The following is a 25,702-nucleotide window of genomic DNA, read 5'->3' as shown; positions in this document are numbered from 1 at the left end:
GGCCTTGAGCTCACTTTGTAGCCCAGGCTGGTCTCGAACTCAAGATGATCCTCCTGCCTCAGGAGACCCTGTCTAAAAAAGAAAAAAGAAAAGAAAATTTGAGGGTTTTCCTTATTATCCTTGTGCACGCCCTGCTAAAGGGTCTCCCTGTCTGTCTCAGGCTGGCTTGGAACTTGGTCTTCCTCCCTCGCCCTTCTAGTTTGCCAGGATTACAGGCAAAAAAATGGCCATTTTTCTTTCTCTTTTTAAGCCAGGGTCTCATGATGTAGTTCGGGCTGGCCCTGAACTTACTATATATAAGTACTACATGCTAACAGATTGCACCACTGGAGCTTGTTTTATTTCCTTTTTTCTTTGTACCAGGAATTGAACTCACGACTTTGCTCTTGCCAGGCAGGTGCTGTGCCACTGAGCTAGATCCCTGGCCCCCCTGAACTTACTATGTTTTTTGTTTTGTTTTGTTTTGTTTTTTGCTTTTTTTTTTTTCGGTACCAGGAATCAAACTCACGACCTTGTGCTTGCCAGGCAGGTGCTGTGCCGCTGAGCTAAATCCCCAGCCCCCCTGAACTTACTGTGTATCCCAAGCTGGCCTGGAACTTGTGGCAGTCCTTCTGCCTCAGCCTCCCAAGTGCTGGGATCACAGGCTTGTACTGCCATGCCTGAAAGAATGTCTATTTTGAAACCACATGCTGGTCATTTGTTCATCCTTTTTTTTTTTTTTTTTTTTTTTTTGGTCTTTTTGAGACAGGGTCTCTGTATGCAGTTCATGCTGAACTTCAGCTCACTTTGTAGCCCAGGCTGACCTCGAACTCGAAATGATCCTCCTGCCTCAGCGTCCCGAGTGCTGGGATCGCAGGCCTGCGCCACCACGCCCAGCCCTTTTGTTCATCCTAAAGAAAATGGATGAGAAGCTGGGCCTGGTGCCCTACACCTGGAACCCCAGCACACACAAAGATGAAGAAAGAGGTTTTGCGCTCAGGGCCAGGCTGGGCTATGTGTTTAAGGCCAAGCAGAACTGTATAGTTAGATCCTGTCTCCAAAAAACAAAATGTCAGGCATAGTGGCTCTTGCCTATGGTCTGAGCACTCAGAGGCTGAGGCAGGAGGATTGCTGGGAGTTGTGAGACCCTATCTGAAAATAAAAAGAAACAGAGGAAGAAAATGGGTGAGAACTTTTGACTGCCCCCCCCCCTCGCGCTAAGCGTCTGATTTTGGGGGCTTTCTTCTGTAGGCGCTGGGCTTGGGGAGGGGCTCTGTCTAGGGAGGGAATGCAGGATGAATCCCTGCCCCCAGCTTTTCCCCGTAGACCCAGGGGCACCTTGATCTCGACCTCAGTGGAGGGAGATTCGCAGCTCAGAGCTAAAACTAGAGGCTCGGGCAGCAGCTGAGCCCGGGAGAAGAAAGAGAGGGGGGCAGTCAGGCAGCCTGGAGGGACCAACAAGCTGTGTGCGGGGGCGGGGGGGGGTTCCTCTCAGAGGGGGGGATGCTCAGTGGGGAGAAGTTAGAGGTGGGGTTGCTGACACGGACACTGTATTAACATCATGGAGCTGCATACTTCTTTGTCTTTTTTTTTTGTTTTGTTTTGTTTTGTTTTTTTGAGACAGAGTCTCGCTGTGTAGCCCAGGCTGGCCCCTAAATTCATGACGATCCTCCTGCCTCAGCCTCCTGAGTGCTGGGATGACAGGTGTGCGCCATCTTGCCTGGCTTTGACACTTTCTCTGAAGCCCCAGAAGAACCCCAAGGTTTCAGGTGGCACCCATAACTCAGGTAAAGGCAGGCCTCGAGTAAGTGGGGCTCCTGTGTGTCTGTCCTCAAAGCTGAGCTCTCCTGGGGGACGGGTTGTGAGGACTCGGGTTAATATCTGCCTGCCCTCTCCCAAGATGTGGGATTGTGGGTTCTGGGCTCCCTGTGTCTTCCTGGCCTCTGTTTCCTCACCTGGCTCCTCCTCTGCAGAAACCTCAGCTGCAGATGAATTCAGGGTTTGACTCCCTTCACCCACTGACCCCTGGGAGGCACCAGGCTGGAGCTCTGGCCCCTCTGCCCTGGTTTGGGTTCAACCTAGGGCAGTCGGAGCTTGGGAGGGGTGGCTGGATGTTTTACCTTCTGTTCTTTCTGCAGGAAGGTACAAAGAAGTGACTTGTTACATGCCCATTTCATACATGTTTGTTCCTATGGAGCAAGAGCTCAGTTAAATTTTTCCGTAGCGACACCAGTGGCTGGTGTCACCTTGGGCCAGTCACTCCACCTCTCTGAGGCTCTTTTTAGACCCGTAGACTGGAAATAACATTTTCAAGCTGGGCATCATGGCCACTCGTGCATTCTCAGCACTCAGGAGGCTGAGGCAGGAGGATCGCTGTCTGGGCTATATAATGAGTCAGGCCAGCTTGATGTAGTACTATCTAGGGAGATCCTGCCTCAAAGAGGAACCAAACCCCAGCCACAACAACAGACTACAGTATTCTCCAGCTTCCCCAGTGTCTCAGACCCAGTCGGCCTCTCTTAGATGCTCCAGGGTCCTAAGAGATGCGTGGACCCTAATGTGCTCAGCAAAGTGGGTTATCAGTAAAACGCATTTACCGGCCACACCCCAACGGGCATTCTCACCCTCTCTGCCTGTCTGCCTGCCTTGCTGCTCGGTGCCTAGCTGTTCTAACTCCGCAGAGCCTCCCGGAAGGCCTAGGGACCCGGCCCGGGCAGGCGAGGCCCCCAGCCCCGCGCCCCCCTGTGCCCTCTCGGTGGGAGGCCCGGGGTCTCTGAGGAATGCCGCCCCCCGCCCGCCCGGGCCTGCTCGCAGCCTCCCCGGCTCCCACTTAAACGCTTGCAGGCCGGCGCCCCTCCCCCACGCCCACCGCGGCCGGCGCGGAGCTCGGTCTGGATTCGCTGGAGGAGCCCAGCCCGGCCGCCTGCTCGCCGAGGGCTCGGGTTTCCCGGTGGCTCTGGAGAGACAAAGGGCAAAGTCCCGGTCCCCACCCCCACCCAGCAGCCCAGGCACGGATCCCCTCCCCCTCCGGACCGCCTGGCCCTGGGGACCCGCCTGGAGCCCCTCGGGACTGGGCGGGGACGGGGGCGGCCGAGGCGGCGGCCCTGGGGAGGGGATGGGGCGGCCTGTGTCCCCCTCCTCCTCGGGGCGCCTGCAGCCCCGGCCCACCCAGGGGCCAGGGTGGGCGAGGAAGGCCCAGCTTTCCCGGCGGGGGCAGGGGCTTGGGGGCTTCGCCTCAGCTGCTCAGCCCTTCTCCTTGCTGGTCACGGGTCCCCGCCGCCCCCAGCTGCTGGCGCCCTTCCAGGCTACGAGAGACCCTGGTGGCCCCGACTGCCGGGAAGGCTATGGCTAGGTCCTCGTGGCTGGTAGGGGACCAGTCCCTCCCCGGCAAGGGCAGTGACAACCGTCTCGGAATCCCTGAGCTGGGGAGAGAGCCCGGGAGGGCAGAGAGGGGCTCAGGGAGGGCCCCCAAGTTCCCCAGCACCAACAGGTCTTTGTTGGCGGCAGGAGGGGCGGCAGGCAGAGCCCCTTTCTGCTAGTTCAGTTGCTGTTGCCTTTCTCTTCTGCGGGGGACCCCCCAGTTCCTTTCAGCCAGGTCTCTGGCTCCCAGGGCGCCAGCCCGGTGGCTCGGAGGCTTCCTGAGGAGACAGGTGTGGCGGCTGGTGATGGCTGTCCTGTCCCCCAGGGAGAGTCCCGGAACCTCTTCCATGGCCAGCCGGGAAGAGCCGCCTGGCCAGAGTCCCCGGGGGCGCAGCAGCTCGGGCTCCAGGGGCAGCTCTGCAGCGCTCTCCAGATCTGGTCAGACCTGGCCTTCCCTCCTCGTCCGTTCCTTCCTTTCCTCTTTTATCTTTGCAGCCCTAGGGATTGAACCTGCACTGAGCCACACCCCCGCTCCCGCCCCTTTTCTTTTCATTGTGAGATAGGGTCTGGCTAAGTTGCCCGGGATCCTCCTGCCTCAGCATCCTGAGGGGCTGGGATTACAGGCATATGCCACCACCCCTGGCTTTAGTCACTTCTTTAGTCTCGCTGTGTAGCCCAGGCTGGCCTCCAATGAACTCACGGTGATCCTCCTGCTTCAGCCTCCCAACCACGTCCTTTTCATATGTCTCTGTGAACATATGGGGTCCCCCGCAGAAGAGAAAGGAAGGAACTGGGGGGTCCCCCGCAGAAGAGAAAGGCAACAGCTACTGAACTAGCAGAAAGGGGCTCTGCTTGCCGCCCCTCCTGCCGCCAACAAAGACCTGTTGGTGCTGGGGAACTTGGGGGCCCTCCCTGAGCCCCTCACTCTGCCCTCCCCAGGCTCTCTCCCCAGCTCAGGGCTTCCAAGATGGCTGTCACTGCCCTTGCTGGGGAGGGTTTTTTTCCTGATGATTTTTTGTGCTCATTTCCCCTATGCCCGCCCGGTGGTGGTAAGCCGAGGCCCAGCCCCCTGCGAGACCTCCTCTGAAGTTAAAGAGGGGGAGAAGGCAGACAAGGGGTCGACCCAGGTGGACTTGGGGTGTGTCTGAGGAGAGATCAGTGGTGCCTGAGCTGCTGTCTGGCTTCCTCCCGCGCTGCCCAGGTGGCCATGGGGGAGAGTCCGCCGGCTGCGTGTCAGCCGTGTGCTCCTGAGCCGAGCGGCTTGAGCTGCGAGTTCCAGGCTGCACGCCTCCCACCTTTGCTGCCTGCCCACCTTAGCACCCGTGTTGTGCAGACCTGGAGCCCTGACTCCGAGCCGGGTTCACAGATCTCTGACAGCCGCCCAGGCGTATTACAGGGTCGTTAGCTCTTCTGCAAATTAAATCTTGTGCCCAAATTAGAGCCAGCAGCAGCCACTTGGCACGCACTTAGCCATAGAGAATGTGGGCATTTTTCCTGCACCCGACGCCGGCTTTATGAGCTTCTGTTCTGTTGACAGCTGACTCTTCTTCCGAGAGAAAGCACAATTTGGGAAAATGAGCCCTGGGGTCCTGAGTTCTAGATCCTCCACCAAATTTTGAAGTCTCTCCTCTGAACCTCCCTTGCTCCATCTGTGTGATGCGGGTGATTTATTTTTTAAGACAAGGTCTCACTGTGTAGTTCAGGCTGTCCACAACTTCACTATGTAGCCCAGGCTGACCTCAAACCCCATGGCCATCCTCCTGCCTCAGCCTACCCAATGCTGAGATCACAGGTGTGTGCTACCAGGCCAGGCTTCCGGTGACGGTTTTGGACAGGATTAAGGGTATCGTTTTTTCTTCCTGTCTCAGAATAAGAATGTGATTTCCTTCACCTGGAACTTCCTGGTGCTGGTGACAGGGGTAAGGGATGTGTGTCGCCGTCTTCCTGGGCTGATGTGAAACATGGGTGGAGGAGCCGTCTCAGAGATGCAGCCCCAAGGAGCTCCCTCCGGTGTGCACGGGGAATGCCGGCTCAGGCGGGAGTGTGTGTGCCGCCTTTAAAGGTCTGCTTGTGCACGTGCAGTCACAGACGCCTTCTGGTGGTGTCCTGACTTTCAGCCCCGAGAGGTCTGCTTGTGTCCCACTCGGGGGCATCTGTCGTGCCCGGTCCACCCTTCCGAGAGGGTCCCTGTTCCCAGCCTGGAGCCCTTACTTCACCAGCCTGCCCGTCTGGCTGCCCGGCCACTGGATGGCCTGGCACAGAGCCCTGGGCACCGTGCCAGCGCCTCCTCCCTCTGGGCGCCGCCCCGTCTCAGCCTCTGCCCAGCTGGAGCGTGCCAGGCCCGCCCTGAGCCGCTTCCTGGACCGCACTGCTCGGCCCTCTGTCCACTGTGGGAGGGGCAGAGGCTGGAGAGGAAGGGCTGCGTCCACGGTGATTTCCGGGGAAGGCTGAGGTGGGCACTGTGGGCAGCTTCCCGCCGGGAGGCTCGGGTGTGCGCAGGGCTCCTCTTGTCACAGCGCCAGCAGGGCCACCTGTTTCTGAGGCCGAGACCCAGTGGACAGCCGTCCTCAGCTCCCTGGTTAACCTTGCTCCGTCCCTTCCCTGCTCAGAAACACACGCCAAGGCGCCCTCGGGAGGGAACAGAAACTCTGAGGGCAGGAGCCCGGCCTGTCCCTGTGCCCGCCTGGTGGCACAAAACCCAGCACTGACATAGCCACATTACAAAAGAGACACAAGGGCCAGGCGTAATGGTGCAATGCCTGTCGTCCCCAAAACGGGGAGGCTGAGGCAGGAGGATCACTGAGCGTTCATGGCCAGCCTGAGCTGCCTAGCAAGACCTTACTTCTAAAACCAAAAATAAATGTTATCACTCCAACTTGCAACCAACATAAATAGTAATTAGTGAAATATTTTTTCCTTTTGCGGGAGTCCTAAAATCTGGGGTGTCCCATATGTATTTTTTTATACCTAGCTCATTGCAAAATTCAGATGCTAAGTTTTCCTTGGAGCTAGTCTGTACTTAGACGCCATAAAATTCACAGTAGCAGAAGTTAAATTTCAACAGCACTCGGAATAAAATTAAAAATGCAGTCTCTCTGTGGCTCCTCCCAGCAGCTGGGAGACAGCCGCGTCCAGTGCCACAACCACTAGGATCACCTCTGGCATGAAGACCGGACATCTGGACTCTTCTCCAGAAGCTTGGGTGGGGGCGCGTCACAGCTGCCGGCTTCGTGACACTCAGTTAGAAGTGGGTGCTGCTTAGATGGCCAAGCTCTTTTTGTTTATACTTTTGCAGCATTCTTTTGGTTTTTTAAAACCAAGTCTCACTGTATGGGTCAAGGTGGCCTCATATTCACATCGACCCTCCTGCCTCAGCCTCCTGAGCACTTTGACTACAGTCAAGGAGGGTCACCAACCCTGGCTTTGGGTGTGTGTCTTTTATTTATTATTTTTAGCAATGCTGAAGATAGAATCCAAGACCTTTACAGTGACCTACATCTCCAGCCCTTTATTTTTATTTTTTATACTCAGACAAAGTCCCACTAAGTTGCCCAAGGTTGGGCTGGATTTTGCAGTCCTCCTGCCTCAGCCCTGCAAAGGACTGGAATTAGAGTGCTCCACCACACACAGCATGCTTTTGTATCTGCTTCACACTTAGAGATTTCAAAGTTTTCATGAATCCCCCAAATTTTGACATTATGTGCACCTTGTTCACATTTTTCCTTAACTTTCGTCGCATTCCTCAAAAAATGAAACGTTAACATCCAGGTATTTAGACCATGAAGGCAGAGAAAGTCCCTCTGATTAAGAAAGCTCCCTGTCAGGAAGGCTGGTCCTTCTGTGGACGAACTCTACTGGTTTCCCGGAGGAGGGGGAAAGGCCCAGAGTTGGAAGCCGGGCTAGCGGCATGGCCTTGGGCAGGGGCCGAGGTGAAGGATCTATCTGCCGATCTCCCGGCCGGATCCTGGGGCCGCAGGTGAAAGTTCAGGCTGCTGTCAGGACTGGGCCCCCAGCTTGATAGGATTCCAAACCCGGCTGTGCCCCCTCACCTTGGGCTGGCGCCTCCTACCCGACTCCCCCCGCCCACTCCCGGCCACTGCCCCGTCTAAGGAGGGGCCCATACACAGGGAGGGGTGGCGGCCTCCCCTCCGCTCCGGGCAAGGGGGCTGGAAGAGGAAGGACCAGTGGAAGAGAACGTAGGAGAGTCGCTGCGTAACAGTAAGCCGGTGAGGAGGTAGAGGCCTGTCCTCCCAGCAGGCAGGCAGATGATGGAGGAGGATCTCAAGTTCGAGGCCGGCCTGGAACACGCAGTGAGACCTTGTGTGGTTCTGCTGTTAGAGACTTCCGCCGGAGGACCAACAGGAGCCTGAGGCCGGCCTGAGTGCACAGGGAGACCCTGCCTCAAGCCCCCGCCCCAAAAAAACCCCTAAAGACAGAACGTGGGGCTCTGCAGCGGGAGCAGGAAGGGAGACGCTTAGAGGAGAGGTGGGATGTCTAGGCCCCGACGGCAGCGCCCGCAGGCCAGGCCCCGGGTCCTCAGGTTGTGTGAGCTCCTCGTCTCCCAGCAGTCACTCCTTAGGCTGCTCCTGGGCTTTCTGCCTTTGAAGTCGCAGCCCGGGAAAGGAGGCCGGACTCCGGCAGGTTCCGGGTTTGGATCCGGATCCCCACCCAGTCCCAGGCCCTGGGCTGATCTGGGAGCGGCTCCTCAGATGCAAGTGGCCCTTCCCTCGCTCTGACCGTCTCCCTTCTCCCTTCTCTGCCCCCTCGGCAGTGACGCTTCCGTGAGCCCCGAGTGTGAAGGCCCGAGCGCTTCCGGCCCCCCCCCTCCCGCGGCCCGGCCCTGCGCCTGGGCAGCGTCCCCCCGGCTGGTCCGGCGATGCTGTCTGTCTCTGTCCCTCCCGAATCCCCCTGTTGCGTGGCCCTCGTTTCTCAGCTCCTCCAGCTTCGCGGTGTCACCGGTGAGCTGCCCTCCAGGGCGCCACAAGCCCCGGGCGGCCGGCACCCCGAGCTGCTTCCCCCAGTGCCACCCGCGCCTGTCTGGCCTGGCCGTGGCCTGTCCCTTGACAGCTGCAGAGTGTGTGTGGGGGGGTGGATGCAGGGGCGATGGGCTTCTCTCTGCTGCGCCCTGGGTGTTGGGGAGCAGCAGAGGGCACCCAGGTCTGCGCCCGCCGGAAGCCGGAGCTCGGTGCCCTGGCCCGGAGGTGGAGGAGCGGGGTGCAGCCCCTGAGCAGTGGCTTCCTTCTCGCTCCCGCATCTCTGCTGCCAAAGAGCTGGCTGTGCGGCCCTCGCTGGCCTTTTCCTTATGGCGGACCCCGGGAGGGCGGGACGAGGGCGGAGCCTGGGACCTGCCGCGCCTGGCCTCGTGCGGCTTCTCCTTAGGCCTTACGTGGAAGTAGGGGAGACCTAATGAGTTGGGGTGACCAGAGCTCAGCATACTGCCCGGCCGAGCGGGGCTTGGCCTCCCTGGGCTCTGCTGTGTACGTGGGGAATGAATGAATGGATGGACAGATGAACGGCTGGCTGGGTGGACGGACAGACGGACGGGCCGACCGATGACCCAAGCACTCGGGCCCGGGAGTGCAGGTTCCAGCTCTCCGCGCTGCCCCTGAGCTTGGGCCTGAAAGGAATTAGGTAGCGCGTCCTTAATAGAAACCAGGCCAGGGGCTCAGGAGACAAAGGTTCCTGGTCGCGGGCCCCCGCAGCCCCTCCCCGGTGGGCTGGGGTCGGGCTGGTTCCCAGGGTGGGGTGCGTGCCCCGCAGGGGTGGGGGAAGCGCCCCCTCCCTCCCCGGCACATTCCACGCATTCCAGACGATCTGCTCGCCCTGGCTTCCAGGATGTGGATTAGCGTCCTGCACAGATTGGATTTCACCACTGCCACCCTGCCCCGCCCCTCGGAGGGAGCCCCCAGAGTGAGGGTTTGAAGTTGGGAGGAAGTTGTGACCTTTGACCTCTTAGGTGATACCCCGGGCCAAGTTGGAAGGGCTTCAGCCCCATTCCCCTTAGTCCAGGATGGGTCGTGGGGCCCGGCCATGCCCTGGGGTTCCCACCTGCAGTGGTGACATCCTTTCTGCTTCCCCAGCCGCTCGGGGATGATTCCTGCATTCGGCCTGCAAGCGAGCTGTGCGGGGAGCCCAACCCGGGGCCCATGTTGGCGCCCTCTGGCCAGGGATTGGGGTCAGAGGACCGGGAGAGATGGGCTCCAGCCTCGCGTTTGTCTTGTTGCACTCAGACCTCCTTGGGTGAACCCCAAGGAGCTATGAACCAGCAACATAGAGCAGCACCTCGAAAATTCTTTTTTTCCTTGATTTTTTTTTTTTTTTTTAAAAAGACAGGGTCTTACTAGGTAGCCCAGGCTGGCCTGAAACTTGCAGTGATCCTCCTGTCTCAGCCTCCTGAGCGCTGGGATCAGAGAGAGGGCCTGACTTCAGAGATTCTTCTTCATGTGCCCTCCACTTCCTGGTACTTCCTCCCAGCAAGGCTTTTCCTAAAGCATACTTGCTGTGCTGCAGGGGACCCTCGAGACGCTTCCTTTCCCTTTTACACCCAGGCACACACGGTCCCCACGTCCTTGCCTCCTCCTGCTGCGGACCGGGAACAGGGCCTACATGGCCCCGCTTCATGGCGGCTGATCCGAGGCCTGTGTGGAAGCGGTGGACACCTGGGCCAGGCCAGCTCACGAGCTCAACGGGGCCTCTCCAGTCGTTTCCTCCCAGTATCCGGGACTTGGCGGACTTGCCCCTGAACCAAGTTTGCGATCAGGGCTGCACAGATTTGGAGTGGCAACGCACTGGCCAATCCAGTCAGTCTTCAGCCTTGGGGTGAGGGCACTGATTGGGTGGTGAGAGCTACCTCTCCCTGGAAGCTTCCTGGGGTTAATTAATTTGTGAGAGGCCTTTGAGGGCCGCCTGGTCTCACCCAATGCAGAGCACGCCCAGCCGGGCGAGAGGCGAGGCCCTGGGTTCAGTCCCCAACAACAAAAACCCAGCAAAACTAACAAAACCCGAAACCAAACAAAAATCTACTTGTGCAGGACGGCAAAGGGTCCTGTACGTTTTCCTGGGTGTGGTGGCACCCGTCTGTAATCCCAGCAGCCCAGAATCCCAGCACTCTGGAGGCTGGGGCAGAATCGCCAGTTCAAGCCCCACTCAGGCAAGTTGGTGAGTCCTCATTTCAACATAAAAAAAGGGGCTGGAGGTGAGTAGCTCGAAGGTCCCGGCTGGAAAAGAAAAGGAAGGCCAAGGGAGGCGGTGAAAGATGAGAAGCAGACAGGCATGGTGGTACAAGCCTACAGCTGCATTTGGGAGGCTGAGGCAGGGGGATTGCCACGGGTTCAAGGCCAGCCTGAGTGACAAACCCAGACCCTCAGAAACTGAAAAAGAAAGGGGGGAGGGGTTAACTGGGAGGGGAAGGCGGCAGCACTGGTTGTGTGCGTTAGTCACGCCCACCTTCATGTTCGCCAAGGTGCGTCTAAGGTTTCATTTTAAGCACTCCCGCCAATCCTTTGGCTGGGCTTTATAAATATTATCTACCACCACCTACTGCCTGTGAATAGGGATTATCCCTGCTTTACCGAGAAGGAGTTGGGGCCTCAAGTTAAATAATCTTTTAAAGATCTGAGCTAATAAGTGGTTTAAGTCCACATCTGTGCCAGAGGCTTAACCACAGTATTACCTTGCTGAAATTTGTCCGCCGCCAGCACTTCGGGGACAAGCCCACGCGTTCCGGTAGAGCATAGGGGAGGTACCAATGAAATAGTTGCCAGATTAATTAGTGACGGGTCATTTTGTTTGCTTTTGAGACTGAGTCTCACTAGGTAGTTCAGACTGGCCTCGAACTTGTGGCGGTCCACCTGCCTCAGCCTCCCCAGTGGTGGAATGGACGTGAGCCGTTATCCCTGTCCAACAATTCCTGCCTTAACTTTCGTTAACCTTGTATTCTAGTGCCTGGGACCTAGCAGGGTAACAGATGTTGACTGACCAAAGGCATTAGAAAACTAAGTAGTGCAGTTAGACAAACTCCAGGACATTTCTGTTTCAGTTTCTATTCCTAAAAAGTTACCGTCGGAAGACTTACTGCTCGGAGCAGAAGCTCAGGACAGGGGCTGGGGGTTTAGCTCAGCGGCACAACGCTTTCCTCGCAAGCACAAGGTCGTGAGTTCGATTCCTGGTACCGGAAAAAAACAAAACAAAAAAAAACCAAAACCAGAAAAAGAAGCTCAGGAGATAAAAACTGGGACTAGGATTAGAACCTGCCGGGCAGGTCCCGGGACCTAAAACATCCGGGTCTTTTACTGTTACTGTCTCTAATTGCAGGAGTCGGAAAATCCAGATCCGGAACATCCCGCCCCAGCTGCGGTGGGAAGTGAGTGTGGGGTCCGTGGTGAGGGGCAGGGGTGGTGGCCGGGTCCGGAGCCCCGGGTGGGCAGAGGGCGCTCCCCGCCGCGGGGCTGGTTGGTTGCCATCTGCATCCCCAGCTCCCAACTTTCCGGGGTGTCCGCAGGGCGGGCCCCAGCGCGTGGGCGGGGCAGGAAGCCAGCCTCTCCGCAGATCCTCCGCCGTCACATGCAGAGGAAGCGGGGAGTGGGTGTCCAGCGCGTTGGGCTGGGCCTGGGCCGTGCTGTAACTGCCCTCGTCCCCGTCCCCGTCTGTCTCCAGGTGCTGGACAGCCTGCTGGCTCAGTATGGGACCGTGGAGAGCTGCGAGCAAGGTGAGACGGCGGGCGCGCTGGGGTGCCAGGGGTCTGGGGCTGTGCTCTGCCTCGCGCTGGGCGGTGAAATGCACAGGGGAGCTGCTCCGCCTGGGCACCCGGCACCTGGGGTCCTGGCGCGGCTGTAGGCTCCGCTGCTTCTCCCTGGACCTGGGTTCTCTTCTGCTCAGTGGGAAGTTTGGATGAAGTCCTGCTTCCCAGTGTGGAGTACCTTTTAGGGGAGCGACCCACGATTTTGGTAATGATTTAAGAATGCAGACTGTGCATTCCTTTTTTTTTTGGATTTTTGGGGCCGGGTGTCTCTTGAAACAGGTGTCAATCCTCCTGCCTTAACCTCCCGAGTGCTGGGGTTACAGGCAGGCACCACCACTCCTGGCCTCCCAACCCTTTTAACTTAAAAGCGTCCCACTTTTTGGTTTTGGCTGGAATAACCAACAGGTCACCTTTCTTTTTAGAAGCCCCAAAGAGGTCATACAGTTTGACGGGTGGCAGAATCTTTGAAGAGTGGGGCCACAGAAGAAATAATCCAGAATTCTAAATCATAAACATGTGCTAGACTTTTTGGGTTTCTTCATTACTATGGTTATAAATTTCTGCCAGGCCTAGTGGTGTAGGCCTGCAATCCCAGCAGGAAGCTGAGGCAGGAGGATTGCCAGGAGTTCAAGGGCTAGTGAGTTCAAGGGCAGCCTGGATTATACAGCAGGACTCTGCCTGGAAAAAAAAAGAGAGAGAAATGAAAAGAAAACCTAATACACACAAAAAAACACAGATTTGCCTGTTTATGGGGTACCATGGGACGTGTTGATGCACGCATACCCTGGGTGATGCTTAGATCAGGTCAGACGTGGCCTTTGGGGAAAGTGCTTCCGACTTCTTCAGCCACCTGATGCCAGCGAGCCATCTGCAGTCAGCGCCCCGCACCTCTGACCTCATCGACGGCAGTCAGCACCCGAGGCCGCCCCTGTCCCCTCGGCCTCTGCTGACCTTTCTGCTCTCACCGTCATCTTCCTCCCTCCCCTCCCTGATGTCCCCTTCCCTTTCTCTTTTCCTTTATTTCTTCTTTTTAAATACTCTGCTATTTATTTTTTGTCTTTTTGGGACAGCGTCTTGCTATGGCAGTTCAGGCTGGCCTTGAGGTCAGTTTGTAGCCCAGGCTGGTCTCAAACTCACAGAGATCCTCCTGCCTCAGCTTCCTGAGTGCTGGGATAACAGGCGCATGTGCCACCATGCCTGCTGTTTGCCCGTAGTCCATCGAGGGCTTTAGGGACTCGCAGTTCCCTGAAGTGGATAGCTCAGTGTGTGCCCATCTCGTGCCAGGATGTCTGCGATCCTCAGGGCAGGAAACCCCCCTTTGGGCAAGGTGCGGGAGGATTTTTACCCCTTTCCTGCAGGGCTGGAAGCCACCTTGAGCACACACCCACAGGGGACACTGGTTAGGCGTCCTCGGGGACGGGAGGGTTCTGGATGGACTTGGCCCCCAGGCTTCCTCTGCTGCTCCCAGGCTGATTGTGGCTCTGACTTGCTCATCTCGGCCGGTTAGGTCCTCTGACTTCCTGAGGGCAAGTGTAGTTTGTCTTGGGGCTGGGCTTGTGCACTTGTGCCTTGAGCCCGCTGCAGAACCGCTGTACGGTGGCCGCACCCCCTTTCTTCCTGCCTTTTGGGGCAGTTGGGGGGCGGTGAAAATAGGGAAGGAAAGCTCAGAAGATGGACGCTTTGACCCCTGTGACTTGCCTCGGGGGTCTCGGAGGCCCGGCTCACCTGCCGCGTGCCTTCTGCACCAGCCGAGGGGAGCTGGGGCCAGGGCTCACTCAGCTGCAGGCCTGCACGCCGCTAACACCGCTCTTGTCTCCGCAGTGAACACGGAGAGCGAGACCGCGGTCGTGAATGTCACCTACTCCAACCGCGAGCAGACCAGGCAGTGAGTATGGGGTGAGGGTCGGGTTCCCGCGGTCCAGGAGGGCCGGCGTCTCCAGCTCCCTTCGGAGTTTGATCTAGCCAACCCCAGACTCTGAAGAGGACTTTTCCGGTGTCTATCTCCTTTGGGCCTTGTTTACCAGATCTCAAAGGATCAAAAACCTGGAAATTGGTGGCAAAACCATTGCAAGGAGGGCCACCTTTGGGGGGGGGGGCGGGGGCCGGGCCGTTGCTGCGTTGATGGCGCCATCTAGTGACGCTATGGGGAGCTGCGGGGTCCAAAAAAGGGATTCCGGCAGGATGCTGGCTGGACCAGGCCCTTGCAGCAGCGATGGTTGGGATCCCGGGGCGGCTCGTGCTTGACATGGGTCCTGTCAGTCCCACCGCAGCCATTTCTACCTTCTTAGCTGTGTGGCTGAGAAATCATGCTTCTCCCGCACTGGTACCAGCTTTCTTGGGAGTGGAGCCCAGGGCTGGTGTGCGAGGCAAGCGCTCTACCTCTGAGCCGCATCGCTGGCCCTGCCATTTCCTACTAGATGGGTGCATTCTGGGCTCAGAGTGTTCTAGAGGTTGCTGCTGCCTCTGGCCATCCAGGCACCTTGGGCTAGCTTTACACAGATTGTGCCAGCTGGGGGTATAGCTCAGTGGCACAGCACCTGCCTGGCACAGCTCAAGGTCCTGAGTTCGATTTCCAGTACCAAAGAAAGACCGTGCCAACAGTTGCTCATTAACTTCATTCATAACAGTGTGGTGGGTTGAACGCAGGGCCCTCACCAAAGCTCAGTCCCTACCCCTTCATAACTTTTTTTTTTTTTTTGTCTTTTTGAGGCAGGGTCTCGCTATGCAGTTCAGGCTGGCCTTGAGCTCACTTTGTAGCTCAGGCTGTTTTCAAACTCGCGACGATCCTCCTGCCTCAGCCTCCCGAGTGCTGGGATTACAGGCGTGTGCCACCACGCTCGGCAACATTTTTAAATTTTGAGGCAAGGTGTCATGAAGTTGCTCGGGTTGGGCTGGAACTTTTGATCCTCCTGCCTCAGCCTCCCACAGTGCTGGGATTCTAGGCGTGTGCCACCCTGAGCCACTCTTGTTAGCATTTCTAGCCCCCTGGCAGCCTTGGGAGTGGTCAGGGCATGTCCCCTCCCTCCGGTCTTGCCCAAGCCCCAGTTCAGACCCCTTCAGTGGGCATCGGCGTCCACGTGGTGAGCAGACCATCCTGCCGCCGAGCCCCGCTTTCTTCCCGGAGTTCCCTTAAGCTCAGGATGTGCTGGGCTCAGCGGACGTAGACAGCAGACCCTTAGCTCCTCCCTTGCTTCCTCATAAGATTCTCAGAAATCTGTAAGGTGCGCAGTTTTGTCTGAAATCCACAAGCCAGTCCGAGGGAGAACAGGGACTCCGTGTGACCATAACAACGTTGAGCGTAACTCTGCGGTTCCAAGGCTTTCTTCCAAGCTGCAGCAGTTGGTAGATCATTTACATGGTCACAGTGGATGTATTGGCCAATGGAACAGGATTGAGAGCCTGGAAACAAGTCTGTAGGGGCTGAGGATTTAGCTCAGCGGCACAGCGCCTGCCTGGCAAGCGCAGGTCATGAGTTCCATTCCCGGTACCAGAAAAAACAACAAAAAAAAAGAAACAAGTCTGTAGCCCAGGACTGGGTAGTAACCTGGGAAGTGCAGGTGTTGGGGTCAGGCTGAGGCAGGCACCCTGGGTCCTGGGTCTTGAGGGCGTCCCTCCCCCATTGGGCAGGCGGTGGCTTCTCCCATATTTATTTATTTATTTATTTGATCTTTCTTGAGATAGGGTCTTGCTATGCAGTTCAGGCTGGCCTTGAGCTGACTTTGTAGCCCAGGTTGACCTTGAGCTTGCAGTGGTCCTCCTGCCTCAGCCTCCCGAGTGCTGGGATTGTAGGAGTGCGCCACCATGCCCCCCTGGTCTCTTGATTCTTCAGAGCCTTCAAGTTGCACAAGGGGGCAGGGGTGGGGCAGCCTGGGTTGGCGTGACCACTGTCCCTTCCCTGTCCCCAGAGCCATCACGAAGCTGAACGGCCACCAGCTGGAGAACCACACCCTCAAGGTCTCCTACATCCCTGACGAGCAGATAGCGCAAGGCCCTGAGAATGGGCGCCGGGGCGGCTTCGGCTCGCGGGGGCAGCCCCGCCAGGGCTCGCCGGTGGCCTCGGGGGCCCCAGCCAAGCAGCAGCAGGTGGACATCCCGCTCCGGCTCCTGGTGCCCACCCAGTATGTGGGTGCCATCATCGGCAAGGAGGGTGCTACCATCCGTAACATCACCAAGCAGACCCAGTCCAAGTGAGTCTCAGGGAGGGAGCAGAGGCTGGGGCCTGGGGGTGATCAACGTTTTCCTCTTAAAAATGTGGTTGTGGACCTTCCAGGGTCACTGCCTGCGATGCTCCCCCCATGCAGGGGTGAGCAGATGGAGGGGAGGGACTGGGGTGCATGCTGGTAGCAGTGGCTGGGCTGTCATGGACAAGATTTCTCAAAAGCTGGGCCGGGGATATAGCTCAGCGGCACAAGCACCTGCCTGGCAAGCGCAAGGTCCTGAGTTCAATTCCCAGTACCAAAAAAAAAAATATATATATATATATATATATATATATAATCAAAAGCTGGGCATGGTGGCGATCTGTGCTCAGAAGGCTGAGGCAGGAGGATCACCGCAAGTTTGAGGCCATCCTGGGCTACATAGTGAGTCCACGACCCATCTGAACTACGAAGTGGGACCCTCTCTTGATCCATCAATGCACCGATAAAAGGGCTCTCTAGTGTTTCCTGTGAAGTTTCACTGAAGGTCTCCCTAAATCAACTCAGTCTTGAAGTCAGCTTCTCCCTGTGCTTGGTAACTTCCTGATGGTTAGTGGTGGCCCCAGGGCTGGCCAGAGTGGGGGCCGCCATCCAAGGTCATCATGAGGTGGCGTCTGTCTGTGACGACGGCTGATCAGTCTGCCCGGCTGGGACACGCAGGCGGCATTCTGTCCTTGCTCATAAGTGCCGGGACGGTGTCTTCCTGCTACTGCTGCAGGGCCAGAGCGAAGTGGGCTCTAGCTCAGCCCCCTCCTTCCCGGCCCCTGGTAGACTCGGGGGGCTGAGTCAGCGTCAGCCTGGACCTTCTTCGCCCCCCAGTTTTGCCCTTGACCGATCTTCCTCGAAGAGGGGAGGGGTTTTGGCCGGAGAGGAGCCCCGGAAGCCGCTGTCCCCGGGGAGCTGATGGCTCTGTCCTGTGCTGCAGGATCGACGTGCACAGGAAGGAGAACGCGGGCGCGGCTGAGAAGGCCATCAGCGTGCACTCCACCCCCGAGGGCTGCTCCTCCGCCTGCAGGATGATCCTGGAGATCATGCACAAGGAGGCCAAGGACACCAAGACGTAAGGACCTGCGCGCTGGGTCTCTGGGACCGGGGCCTCGTCACACACCGGCTTGCTTTTGAGTTTGGGATCCTCCTGCGTCAGCCTCCTAGAGTGCTGGGATGATAAGGGTTCCAGACCATGATTCTCCTAGCTGCACCCACATTTAAATAGCGATAATAAGCTGATGTGGTGGCGCACAGCACTCAGGAGGCTGAGGCAGGAGGATCGTTGTGAATTCGAGGCCAGCCTGGGCTACAAAGTGAGCTCAAGGCCAGCCAGAACTGCATAAGAAGACCCTGTCTCAAAAAGACAAAAAAAATTTTTTTTAAATAATAAGTAAATAAATAAATAGCAATAATAACACAGAGGTTGTGAGACACATGAAGGGTGGTGAATGTTTCAATTTTTAAAATGTGTTACAGTAGAGCTGGGCGTAGTGGCGCACGCCTATAATCCCAGCACTCGGGAGACTGAGGCAGGAGGATCATTGTGAGTTCAAGACCATCCTGGGCTACAGAGTGAGCTCAAGGCCAGCCTGAACTGCACAGGGAGACCTTGTCTCAAAAAAGACAAAAAATAAAATAAAATGGATTACAGTAAAAGAAACATTGCTGTTAATTTCCTTCAAGTACTTTCTCCTTGTTTCTGGTGCTTTCTGAAGCAGCTCCCAAAGTCCTCACTCATGAAGCCTTCTCTCTCTTGGTTGTTTTGAAACAATGTCTCACTGTGCAGTTCAGGCTGGCCTAGAACTCGCTTAGGTAGCCCAGGCTGGCCTTTAACTCAATCGGTCCCCCTGCCCCAGCCTTCTTAGTGCTGGGATTACAGGTGTGCACCACCACGCCCGGCTCTCATGAACATCTATATAAGATGTGATTTGAAAAAAAAATATAGCGAGTGCTGCTGCTGAGGGCCATCCAAGGGAAAGCCAGGCTGTAGAAGCACGACAGTGCCCTTACCCACCTTATTCACTGGTATCAGGCAACTTCTGGCTTTTCCCTGTCAAAATGACCGGGAAAGGGAAGCATTTTGTTTGTTTGTTTGTTTTTTGTTTCTCTTCCAGTACCAGGAATCGAACTCACGACCTTGTGCTTGCCAGGCAGGCGGTTTGCTGCTGAGCCAAATCCCCAGCCCCAAGGGAAGCATTTTTAATCAGTTCTGGATATCAGGGCAGTCACAACAACAGAACTAAAGACATTCATGAAAGAGGACTTCAGAGCTCCTTCAGAAAGTGACAAGGCTGGGTGTGGTGATGCACGCTGTAATCCCAGCACTCAGGCGGCTGAGGCAGGAGGATGGCTGAGAATTCTAGGCCTGCCTGGGCTCCATAGTGAATTCAAGGCCAGCCTGAAACATGTAGTGAGACCCTGTCTGAAAACAGTGGCAAGAATAGTGGGATAAGTATGTTTAAAGTGAACAGGGAGGAAAAAATAATAATAAAAAATAAAGTGAACAGGGAGGGTATTTACACCAGGGTTTTGGTTTTTGTTTTTTTGCCTTTTTGACACAGGGTTTCATTATGCAGTTCAGGCTGGCCTTGAGTTCACTTGTAGCCCAAGCTGGCTTCGAACTCAGTGATCCTCCTGCCTCAGCCTCCCTGGTGCTAGGATTTCTTCACATGCACTTTTGAAGCCTGCCTTTGTCGTGCAGTGATACACACGTTCCCTCCCTGTGGGCACCGTCATTATCCACACAAAGCAGTGGCCCCCGATTCCCACGCGCCCCTGCCAGCTTTTGCGCCTGACACTTTCGTCCAGGAAGGCGGAGGTGGTGCTTTGGCTGAGCCCCGTGACCACCGCTGAAGGCGCTCCTGTTGCCCGTGTCTCCCGCAGGGCTGACGAGGTCCCCCTGAAGATCCTGGCCCATAACAACTTCGTGGGGCGGCTCATCGGCAAGGAGGGGCGCAACCTGAAGAAGGTGGAGCAGGACACGGACACGAAGATCACCATCTCCTCGTGAGGCTCCCACGGTCCCTGCTGGGGGTGGCGCGGGGCGGGGTGCTTGCCCTTGAGCCCTGGCCCCGCCTTGAGTTAGGGGTGCACGGCTCACTGCAGGTGGTGCGGGGCACGCCTCTCCTTTAGCCGCAGTTGGCCGTGCCGGGTGGGAACGGAGACAGAGCCCCTCCCTCCTTGTCCCAGACGCTGTCACTGTCCTCTGCCACATCTTGAGGGCAGCCTGCAGCTCGGACCTGGGGCTGCCCGTCCTTGTCCTTGTCCTCCGATGCTGTGGAACTCAGGGCCCGGTTAGCTCGTCTGTAAGTGCTGTGCCCTCTCGGTCTCTGAATGGGCAGAGTAAGGCTGACAAGGTACAGGCAGAGGACAGCTTAGGGGACGCCGGCTCTCACAGCCTTGCGTCGGGATCAGTGCCCGAGCCTGTCACAGCTGCTTCATGTGGGCGTGGCCAGCTGTTGCCCTGGTAACCCCCTACATCCCAAGCTTGGAAATAATAGAATAGAGTCACTTGCCAGAAGTTAGACAGGCTAGGTTGGATGCACACCTGTGATCCTAGCACTTGGGAGGCTGAGGCAGGAGGATTGCTGCCAGTTCAAGGCCAGCCTGGATTACACAGCCAGACCCCGTCTCAAAAAAGAGGGTTAGAGACAGAGGCAGAGAGAGGTTAGGCAGCCTAGGGACAGCCGGCTGCCCGCAGTGGCCTCTGGCCCTCGTCCCCAGCCGGGGCTTGGTCCTGGTGGTTGGTAACGCTCCCACCCCTCCGTCTCCCACCAGGCTGCAGGACCTCACGCTCTACAACCCCGAGAGGACGATCACCGTGAAGGGCGCCATCGAGAACTGCTGCCGGGCGGAGCAGGAGATCATGAAGAAGGTCCGGGAGGCCTACGAGAACGACGTGGCTGCTATGAGTGTGAGTCGCACCCCTCCGCTGCCCCTCTGCCCAGACAGACAGGAGCGCAGCAAGACATCAGGCGCTGAGGCGGAGTCAGTCCGCGTAAAGATGTCAGGCCCCGAAGGCATGGGACGGAGGTTTTTGTGTGGGGTTTGCCAGCAAGAAGGGAGCGAGCTTGGCTGTCTCTGGTTAGTTCTGAGAATGTGCCTCAGTGACCAGCCGTTTCTGAGAGACTGAAGTAACAGCAACTGTGACCTTCGGCACACCTGTCATCCCAGCACTCGGGAGGCTGAGGCAGGAGGATCGTTGTGAGTTCGAGACCAGCCTGGGCTACAAAGTGAGCTCACGGCCTGAACTGCATAGTGAGACCCTGTCTCAAAAAGACCAAAAAAAAAAAAAGAAACTGAAACTGATTCATGCTTGCTGGGGGGCGGAGCGCTTCTGCTACACACCCACAGCCAGAGTCCCTGAGGGGCCCATGCCCAGGGGCCCTGGTGCACAGGGTCACTTCACCAGTGATGAGGGCCCACCCACACCCAGGTGCTGGGCATCGAACCTGCGGCTGCACGGGCACTGCCCTGAGCTCTACGGCCAGGCATGTGCGTGGCCTGGAAATGGGCTTTTCCAAGTGCTTTGTGCAGTGGGGGGGTCCACTGTTGGGTTTCACAGATCACTGCAGTTGGGATCCAGTGCAGGGCTCCGAGTCGGTCATCTTTCTATAAATGATTATCGCTTTCATGCAGATGTGGTCCTCATGTAAAATTGGTGATTTCTGTACACTTAGCGGCAAGAGGGTTCATAATCTTGGTTGGAATTTTTTTTTTTAGAGATAGGGTCTCATTATATGTAGTTCAGGGTGGCCTTGAGCTCACTGTTAGTCTGGGCTAGCCTCAAACTCACAGGAATCCTCCTGCTTCAGCCTCCTGAATGTGCATGGGTTTTTGGCTTTTGGCCTTTGGTCTTATGAGACAAGGTCTTGTTCCACAGTTGAGCCTGGCCTTGAGCGCACTGTGTAGCCCAGGGTGGCTTTGAACGTGTGATCCTCCTGCCTCAGTCTCCTGAGTGCACCACCACCCCTGGCTCCAAGTATATGTGAAAGTAGGAAAAAACCACAGGCCGGCAGGTTCTTGCACCAGCTCGTGTTATCCTTGCAGTGGGGCTCCCCCTGGGGAGCTCACCCTGCTTGTTTAGCCAGCGTCACACGCCAAGTCCCTGGCTCCACTCTTGTGAGCTGCCCTTGACTTTGACCTACTAACCTGCTCCGCACCTCTCTCTGTAGCTGCAGTCCCACCTGATCCCTGGGCTCAACCTGGCCGCCGTGGGGCTCTTCCCAGCCTCGTCCAGCGCTGTCCCGCCGCCTCCCAGCAGTGTCACGGGGGCCGCTCCCTACAGCCCCTTCATGGTAGGCGGGGACCCGTCCCAGGCGGCCTCCCGAGGGGCTGCAGCTCCCTCCGGAGTCTCTGGTGCCCAGGCAGTTGGTGGGGGTGGGGGGAGGTTTAAGGGCCCTTCTGCACTGCTTGGGGCCATCAGCTTGGGCAGAGTCCCCCAGACGCTGCCTGAAAGCTGTGGCACTGCCCGGTGCCCGCCTCTTGCCCCTCCCGGGCTCACGGTACCGCTGGCCACCCAGGGCTCGAGGCAGGGGCTTGGGGTCCCGGCCCTCACTCGGCCTGGCGGTAAGGTGCCCTGTCCCGCAGCAGGCCCCGGAGCAGGAGGTGGTGCAGGTGTTCATCCCCGCGCAGGCCGTGGGCGCCATCATCGGCAAGAAGGGGCAGCACATCAAGCAGCTGTCCCGCTTCGCCAGCGCCTCCATCAAGGTACCCGCGCCCGCGGTCTGCCCCCCCCCCCCCCCCCCCGGCCTCACGCTTGCTCCCTCTGCTCTCGACCTTGCTGGGTCCTCTGTGGGGCGTCCGGGGCTCCGGAGCTTCCAGGCTGGCCAGGAGCAGCCTTGTGGGTGCAGCACCAAGAGTCTACACGCCTGAGCCCCTGGCTGGGAGTGCGGAGGGGCAGGAAGCCTGGGAAAACGTCCCCCTGTCGCCTGTTGCTCTGTAGATCGCACCCCCGGAAACGCCGGACTCCAAGGTCCGCATGGTCATCATCACCGGACCGCCAGAGGCGCAGTTCAAGGTGACGATCGGATTAGTTTTCCCACCCGGAAAGGTTGCGGCTGCTTCTCCCAGCTGCCAAGTCCTCGTTCCACCCTTTCCTGAGGGTGCGCAGCCCCCAGCGGCTCCGGGCGGCGGTGGGGGGAACGAAGCCAGAGGTCTTCACATGCGATGCTAAACATCGTTAGGTTGTTGCACTTGCAGTCAGGAGGCCAGACTCCCTGACTCCGGTGGGACGGGACGGGACGGGACGGGACGGCTTCCTGGCCTCGATCAGTGACCTCAATCAGTGACCGTTCACGGCCCCGAAGTGCTGGTCCTGGCCACATCTGAATAAACGCGGTCATTCCAGACCGTGCAGGTCTGCTTTGTAGGGTCTCAGTTATATCCCAGGATGAGTTTATTCAGTTGTCCGAATAGTGACCTCCCTGGGTCTCCGGGCTTACAGGTGGGCAGGGGACACCGAGGTCACAGGGGTCCACCCTCCCGGGTTGGGCTGAACAGGGGGCTGGCGCTTGGGGTTGCTTCCTTTGGCCCCCGCCAAGAGGCCGCCTGATTGATCAACACCTCCCCTCCCAGGCTCAGGGAAGAATCTACGGCAAACTGAAAGAGGAGAACTTCTTCGGGCCCAAGGAGGAGGTCAAGCTGGAGACCCACATACGGGTGCCGGCTTCTGCTGCGGGCCGGGTCATCGGCAAGGGCGGCAAAACGGTGAGCCCGAGGGCCAGGCGGGGGCCAAACCACCAGGGCTGTTCTGGCCTCCTGCCTGCTGCTCTGCGTGCCGTGGGGCTCCCCATTTGCTCCCCAAGTTGCCTAGCTCATTACCCGTCATCCACCAGGCCTCTTGCCTTCCTGCCTGGCCTCTGCTCCCCTTTCTCCCTGTTTTCTTTGCGGTGCCATGCTGCAGTTGGAACCCATGCCCTGGCAATGCCAGGCCCCGCCGTGCTTTCTGGGCAGCACCTGAGCCCTGGCCCCCCCCCAGGTGAACGAGTTGCAGAACCTGACAGCAGCGGAGGTGGTGGTGCCAAGAGACCAGACCCCGGATGAGAACGACCAGGTCATTGTGAAGATCATCGGGCATTTCTATGCCAGCCAGGTACCCACAGGGCCAGTCTCGGAGGGAGGCAGGAGCAGGAGCAGAGGCGAAGGCTCCGGAGGTTGGCTTTAGCCTCCTGCCCGCTGGGGTGATAGGCGTGTGCCCCCTTCTGGCTCGAAGCCTGCAGAGAACGCAGTTCTCCCGAGATCTGAGCTAGCCCGGTGAGGGAACTGGAAGCCCAGCGAGAGCCGAGTTCTGTAGGAGGAAAGTTCTAAGAGAGAAGGAGGAGAGAGCCAGACGCCCGGGCCTGCGCCCGTTCCCGGCAGAGCTGGTTAATCTCGCTGCTCTCGCTAGGCCGCGGCTGGGTGTTCGTTTCCCTCTGGGACTCGCCTCGCTGTCTCAGAGCCTGAGGGAGCGCCCGTTCCGGGATCTGTGACCCCTCCGCCTCCGCCTGTTCTTGCTGTCCTAGATGGCGCAGCGGAAGATCCGAGACATCCTGGCTCAAGTAAAACAGCAGCACCAGAAGGGGCAGAGCAACCAGGCCCAGGCTCGGAGGAAGTGACCAGCACCTTCCTGTCCCGTAGACTTCGGGCCGCGGGGGCGCCGCACCGGAGAGCCCGCTGTCCCCTCGCAGGCCTGAGAGTGTGTGGGAATCGGGGACCCCGGGGCCGGCAGGAGATCAGGTTTGCCCACCCACTTGACAAAGCTGCTCGGTGAGGAACCTGATCTCTGGCTCAGTCAGACCCTTGACCCACCGGCCCACGCCGCCCATCCCGCGGGTGTCACCATGGAAACCAGCTCAGGGTGCTTTTAAACGTGGATTGTTGCAGGAAGTTCTCCAGGCCCCCCCCACCAAGAAGGTGGGGTTGGGGCCCATGGGGACGAGAAATAAAATTTCCTTCAGGTTTTTAAAAACCTCAAAGGATGGTTTGTTTCTTGACCCTAAAATCTCTCCAGTTTTCTTCCCCCTTCTTGGTTAATTGGTTAAAGTATCCCCAGTCTTATTTTGGGGATGCAGCCCAGCTTTCCTCCTGTGTTCACGCTGTTTTTCTTGACCACACCAAGAAAATGTGGGAACTAACTAGCGCAGCGTGGCGCTGCTCAATACCAGGCCTGTGGAGAGGACCCCTCCTTCTCTGGGGCTTAATTCCAATCTTTCCCAGTAGGAACTGCAGGGAATAAAAAGAGCAGGGGAAGCCGGGCATGGTGGCGCATACCTGTCATCCCAGCACTCGGGAGGCTGAGGCAGGACTGCTTCCAGTTTTGAGACCAGCCTGGAATAGTGAGCCCTGGTCTCAAATACAACAAAACAAGAAAATTGAAAGAGGGGAGAGAAATGGGGAGAAAGATGATTAAAATACCTGGTAATCCACGTTTAAAAGAAGTGCCCTTGGACTGGGGATATATAGCTCAGTGGTCCAGCACTGCCTAGCAGGTGCGAGGTTTTGATCCCCAGCACCAGAAAAACACAAAAACAAAATGAGAGTGCCCTCTGGGCTGACCTAGTCCTCATTGCCACTGTTTTGGAAAATTGGCACAACGAAAAGCTGTCCCAGTCTGTCGGGGCCTCCCCGCCACACGCACATCCCTTGAGCCCCGGGGGTTCCGTATCGTGTCTGGGGGGCGTGTGGGGGCACTGAATGCCCGGCAGGGTGGGTAGGGGCTCGCCACTGTCCCTGACTCCCATCGTTCTCAGGAGGATTTTATATTTTTTTAAAGTCTATTTTAATGATTGGATGTGAGCACTGGGAAGGGGCCCTGAACTCCCCTTGATAAAACCTCAGTTCCGTGGAGGACTGGAGTGGCCCAAAGGAGCCCGCGCCCCAGCCCCCTTGCTGCCGGAAGGGCTGGTTCCTGGGAGTGAGGGCTGGGGCCCATTCCCCACCACAGCACTGTCTCCCCTGGTGGTGGTGGGACTCGGCACCCAGGCCCGACCTCCCGCTCAAGCTAAGGTCCATCATCTGGCAAATTCAGTCAATTGGAGAGAATTTACTTGTTTTAATCCTAGCGGAGTATTTAACTGATGGTTTCTGGCTCCCTGAATTCTTAACTGTCATGGTGAAAGGTGTGCCTAAAACAGAATTCCGAATACTAGCAGCATGATGCGTAGCGAGGGGGTAAATAAGATTAATTTATTAACTCACCAGGCTCGAGATCCCGCCAGAAGTTCAGCCCTTGGCGGAGGGCAGGAGCCATCAGTTAAACGATCCTAGGGCTCGGTGATTGTCAATGCATATTACCCAGGTGATGCACTTTAGCTACCCTGGACAGAACTATCAATGTGCCGGGAGGGAGGAGGCCTCTCCGTGCCCGTGGACGCCCCCCTTCCAACGCTGCAGCAGTGACAGTGATGACGAGACAACCGTGACGTGTGGGTGGTGGGTGTCAGGCAATGCTGTGTGT

General features: G+C 57.6%; 1 protein-coding gene across 2 annotated transcripts in view; it reads left to right on the top strand.

Moving 5' to 3' along the window:
- The window catches only part of Igf2bp1 (insulin-like growth factor 2 mRNA binding protein 1), a gene marked incomplete at its 5' end in the record, with an annotated part of 35,949 nt that extends 11,426 nt beyond the window's left edge, over positions 1–24,523 (top strand). Inside the window, 13 exon segments of one of the 2 annotated variants that reach the window (XM_005394223.2) lie at positions 11,653–11,701; positions 11,995–12,046; positions 13,901–13,964; positions 15,985–16,266; positions 17,204–17,338; positions 19,150–19,272; positions 20,044–20,179; positions 21,441–21,563; positions 21,859–21,975; positions 22,211–22,285; positions 22,843–22,974; positions 23,246–23,359; positions 23,769–24,523. In XM_005394223.2, coding sequence (XP_005394280.1) covers positions 11,653–11,701; positions 11,995–12,046; positions 13,901–13,964; positions 15,985–16,266; positions 17,204–17,338; positions 19,150–19,272; positions 20,044–20,179; positions 21,441–21,563; positions 21,859–21,975; positions 22,211–22,285; positions 22,843–22,974; positions 23,246–23,359; positions 23,769–23,861 — 1,495 coding nt within the window. In that variant the 3' untranslated portion in view covers positions 23,862–24,523. 2 annotated transcript variants of the gene reach the window in all.
- Positions 24,524–25,702: the final 1,179 nt, after the last annotated feature.

This window comes from Chinchilla lanigera, unplaced genomic scaffold, assembly GCF_000276665.1.
Source record: "Chinchilla lanigera isolate Chin_1 unplaced genomic scaffold, ChiLan1.0 scaffold00050, whole genome shotgun sequence".
NCBI classification, from domain to species: domain Eukaryota; kingdom Metazoa; phylum Chordata; class Mammalia; order Rodentia; family Chinchillidae; genus Chinchilla; species Chinchilla lanigera.
The sequence above is the reverse complement of the archived record's forward strand: the minus strand, read 5'-3'. Positions and strand labels throughout refer to the sequence as shown.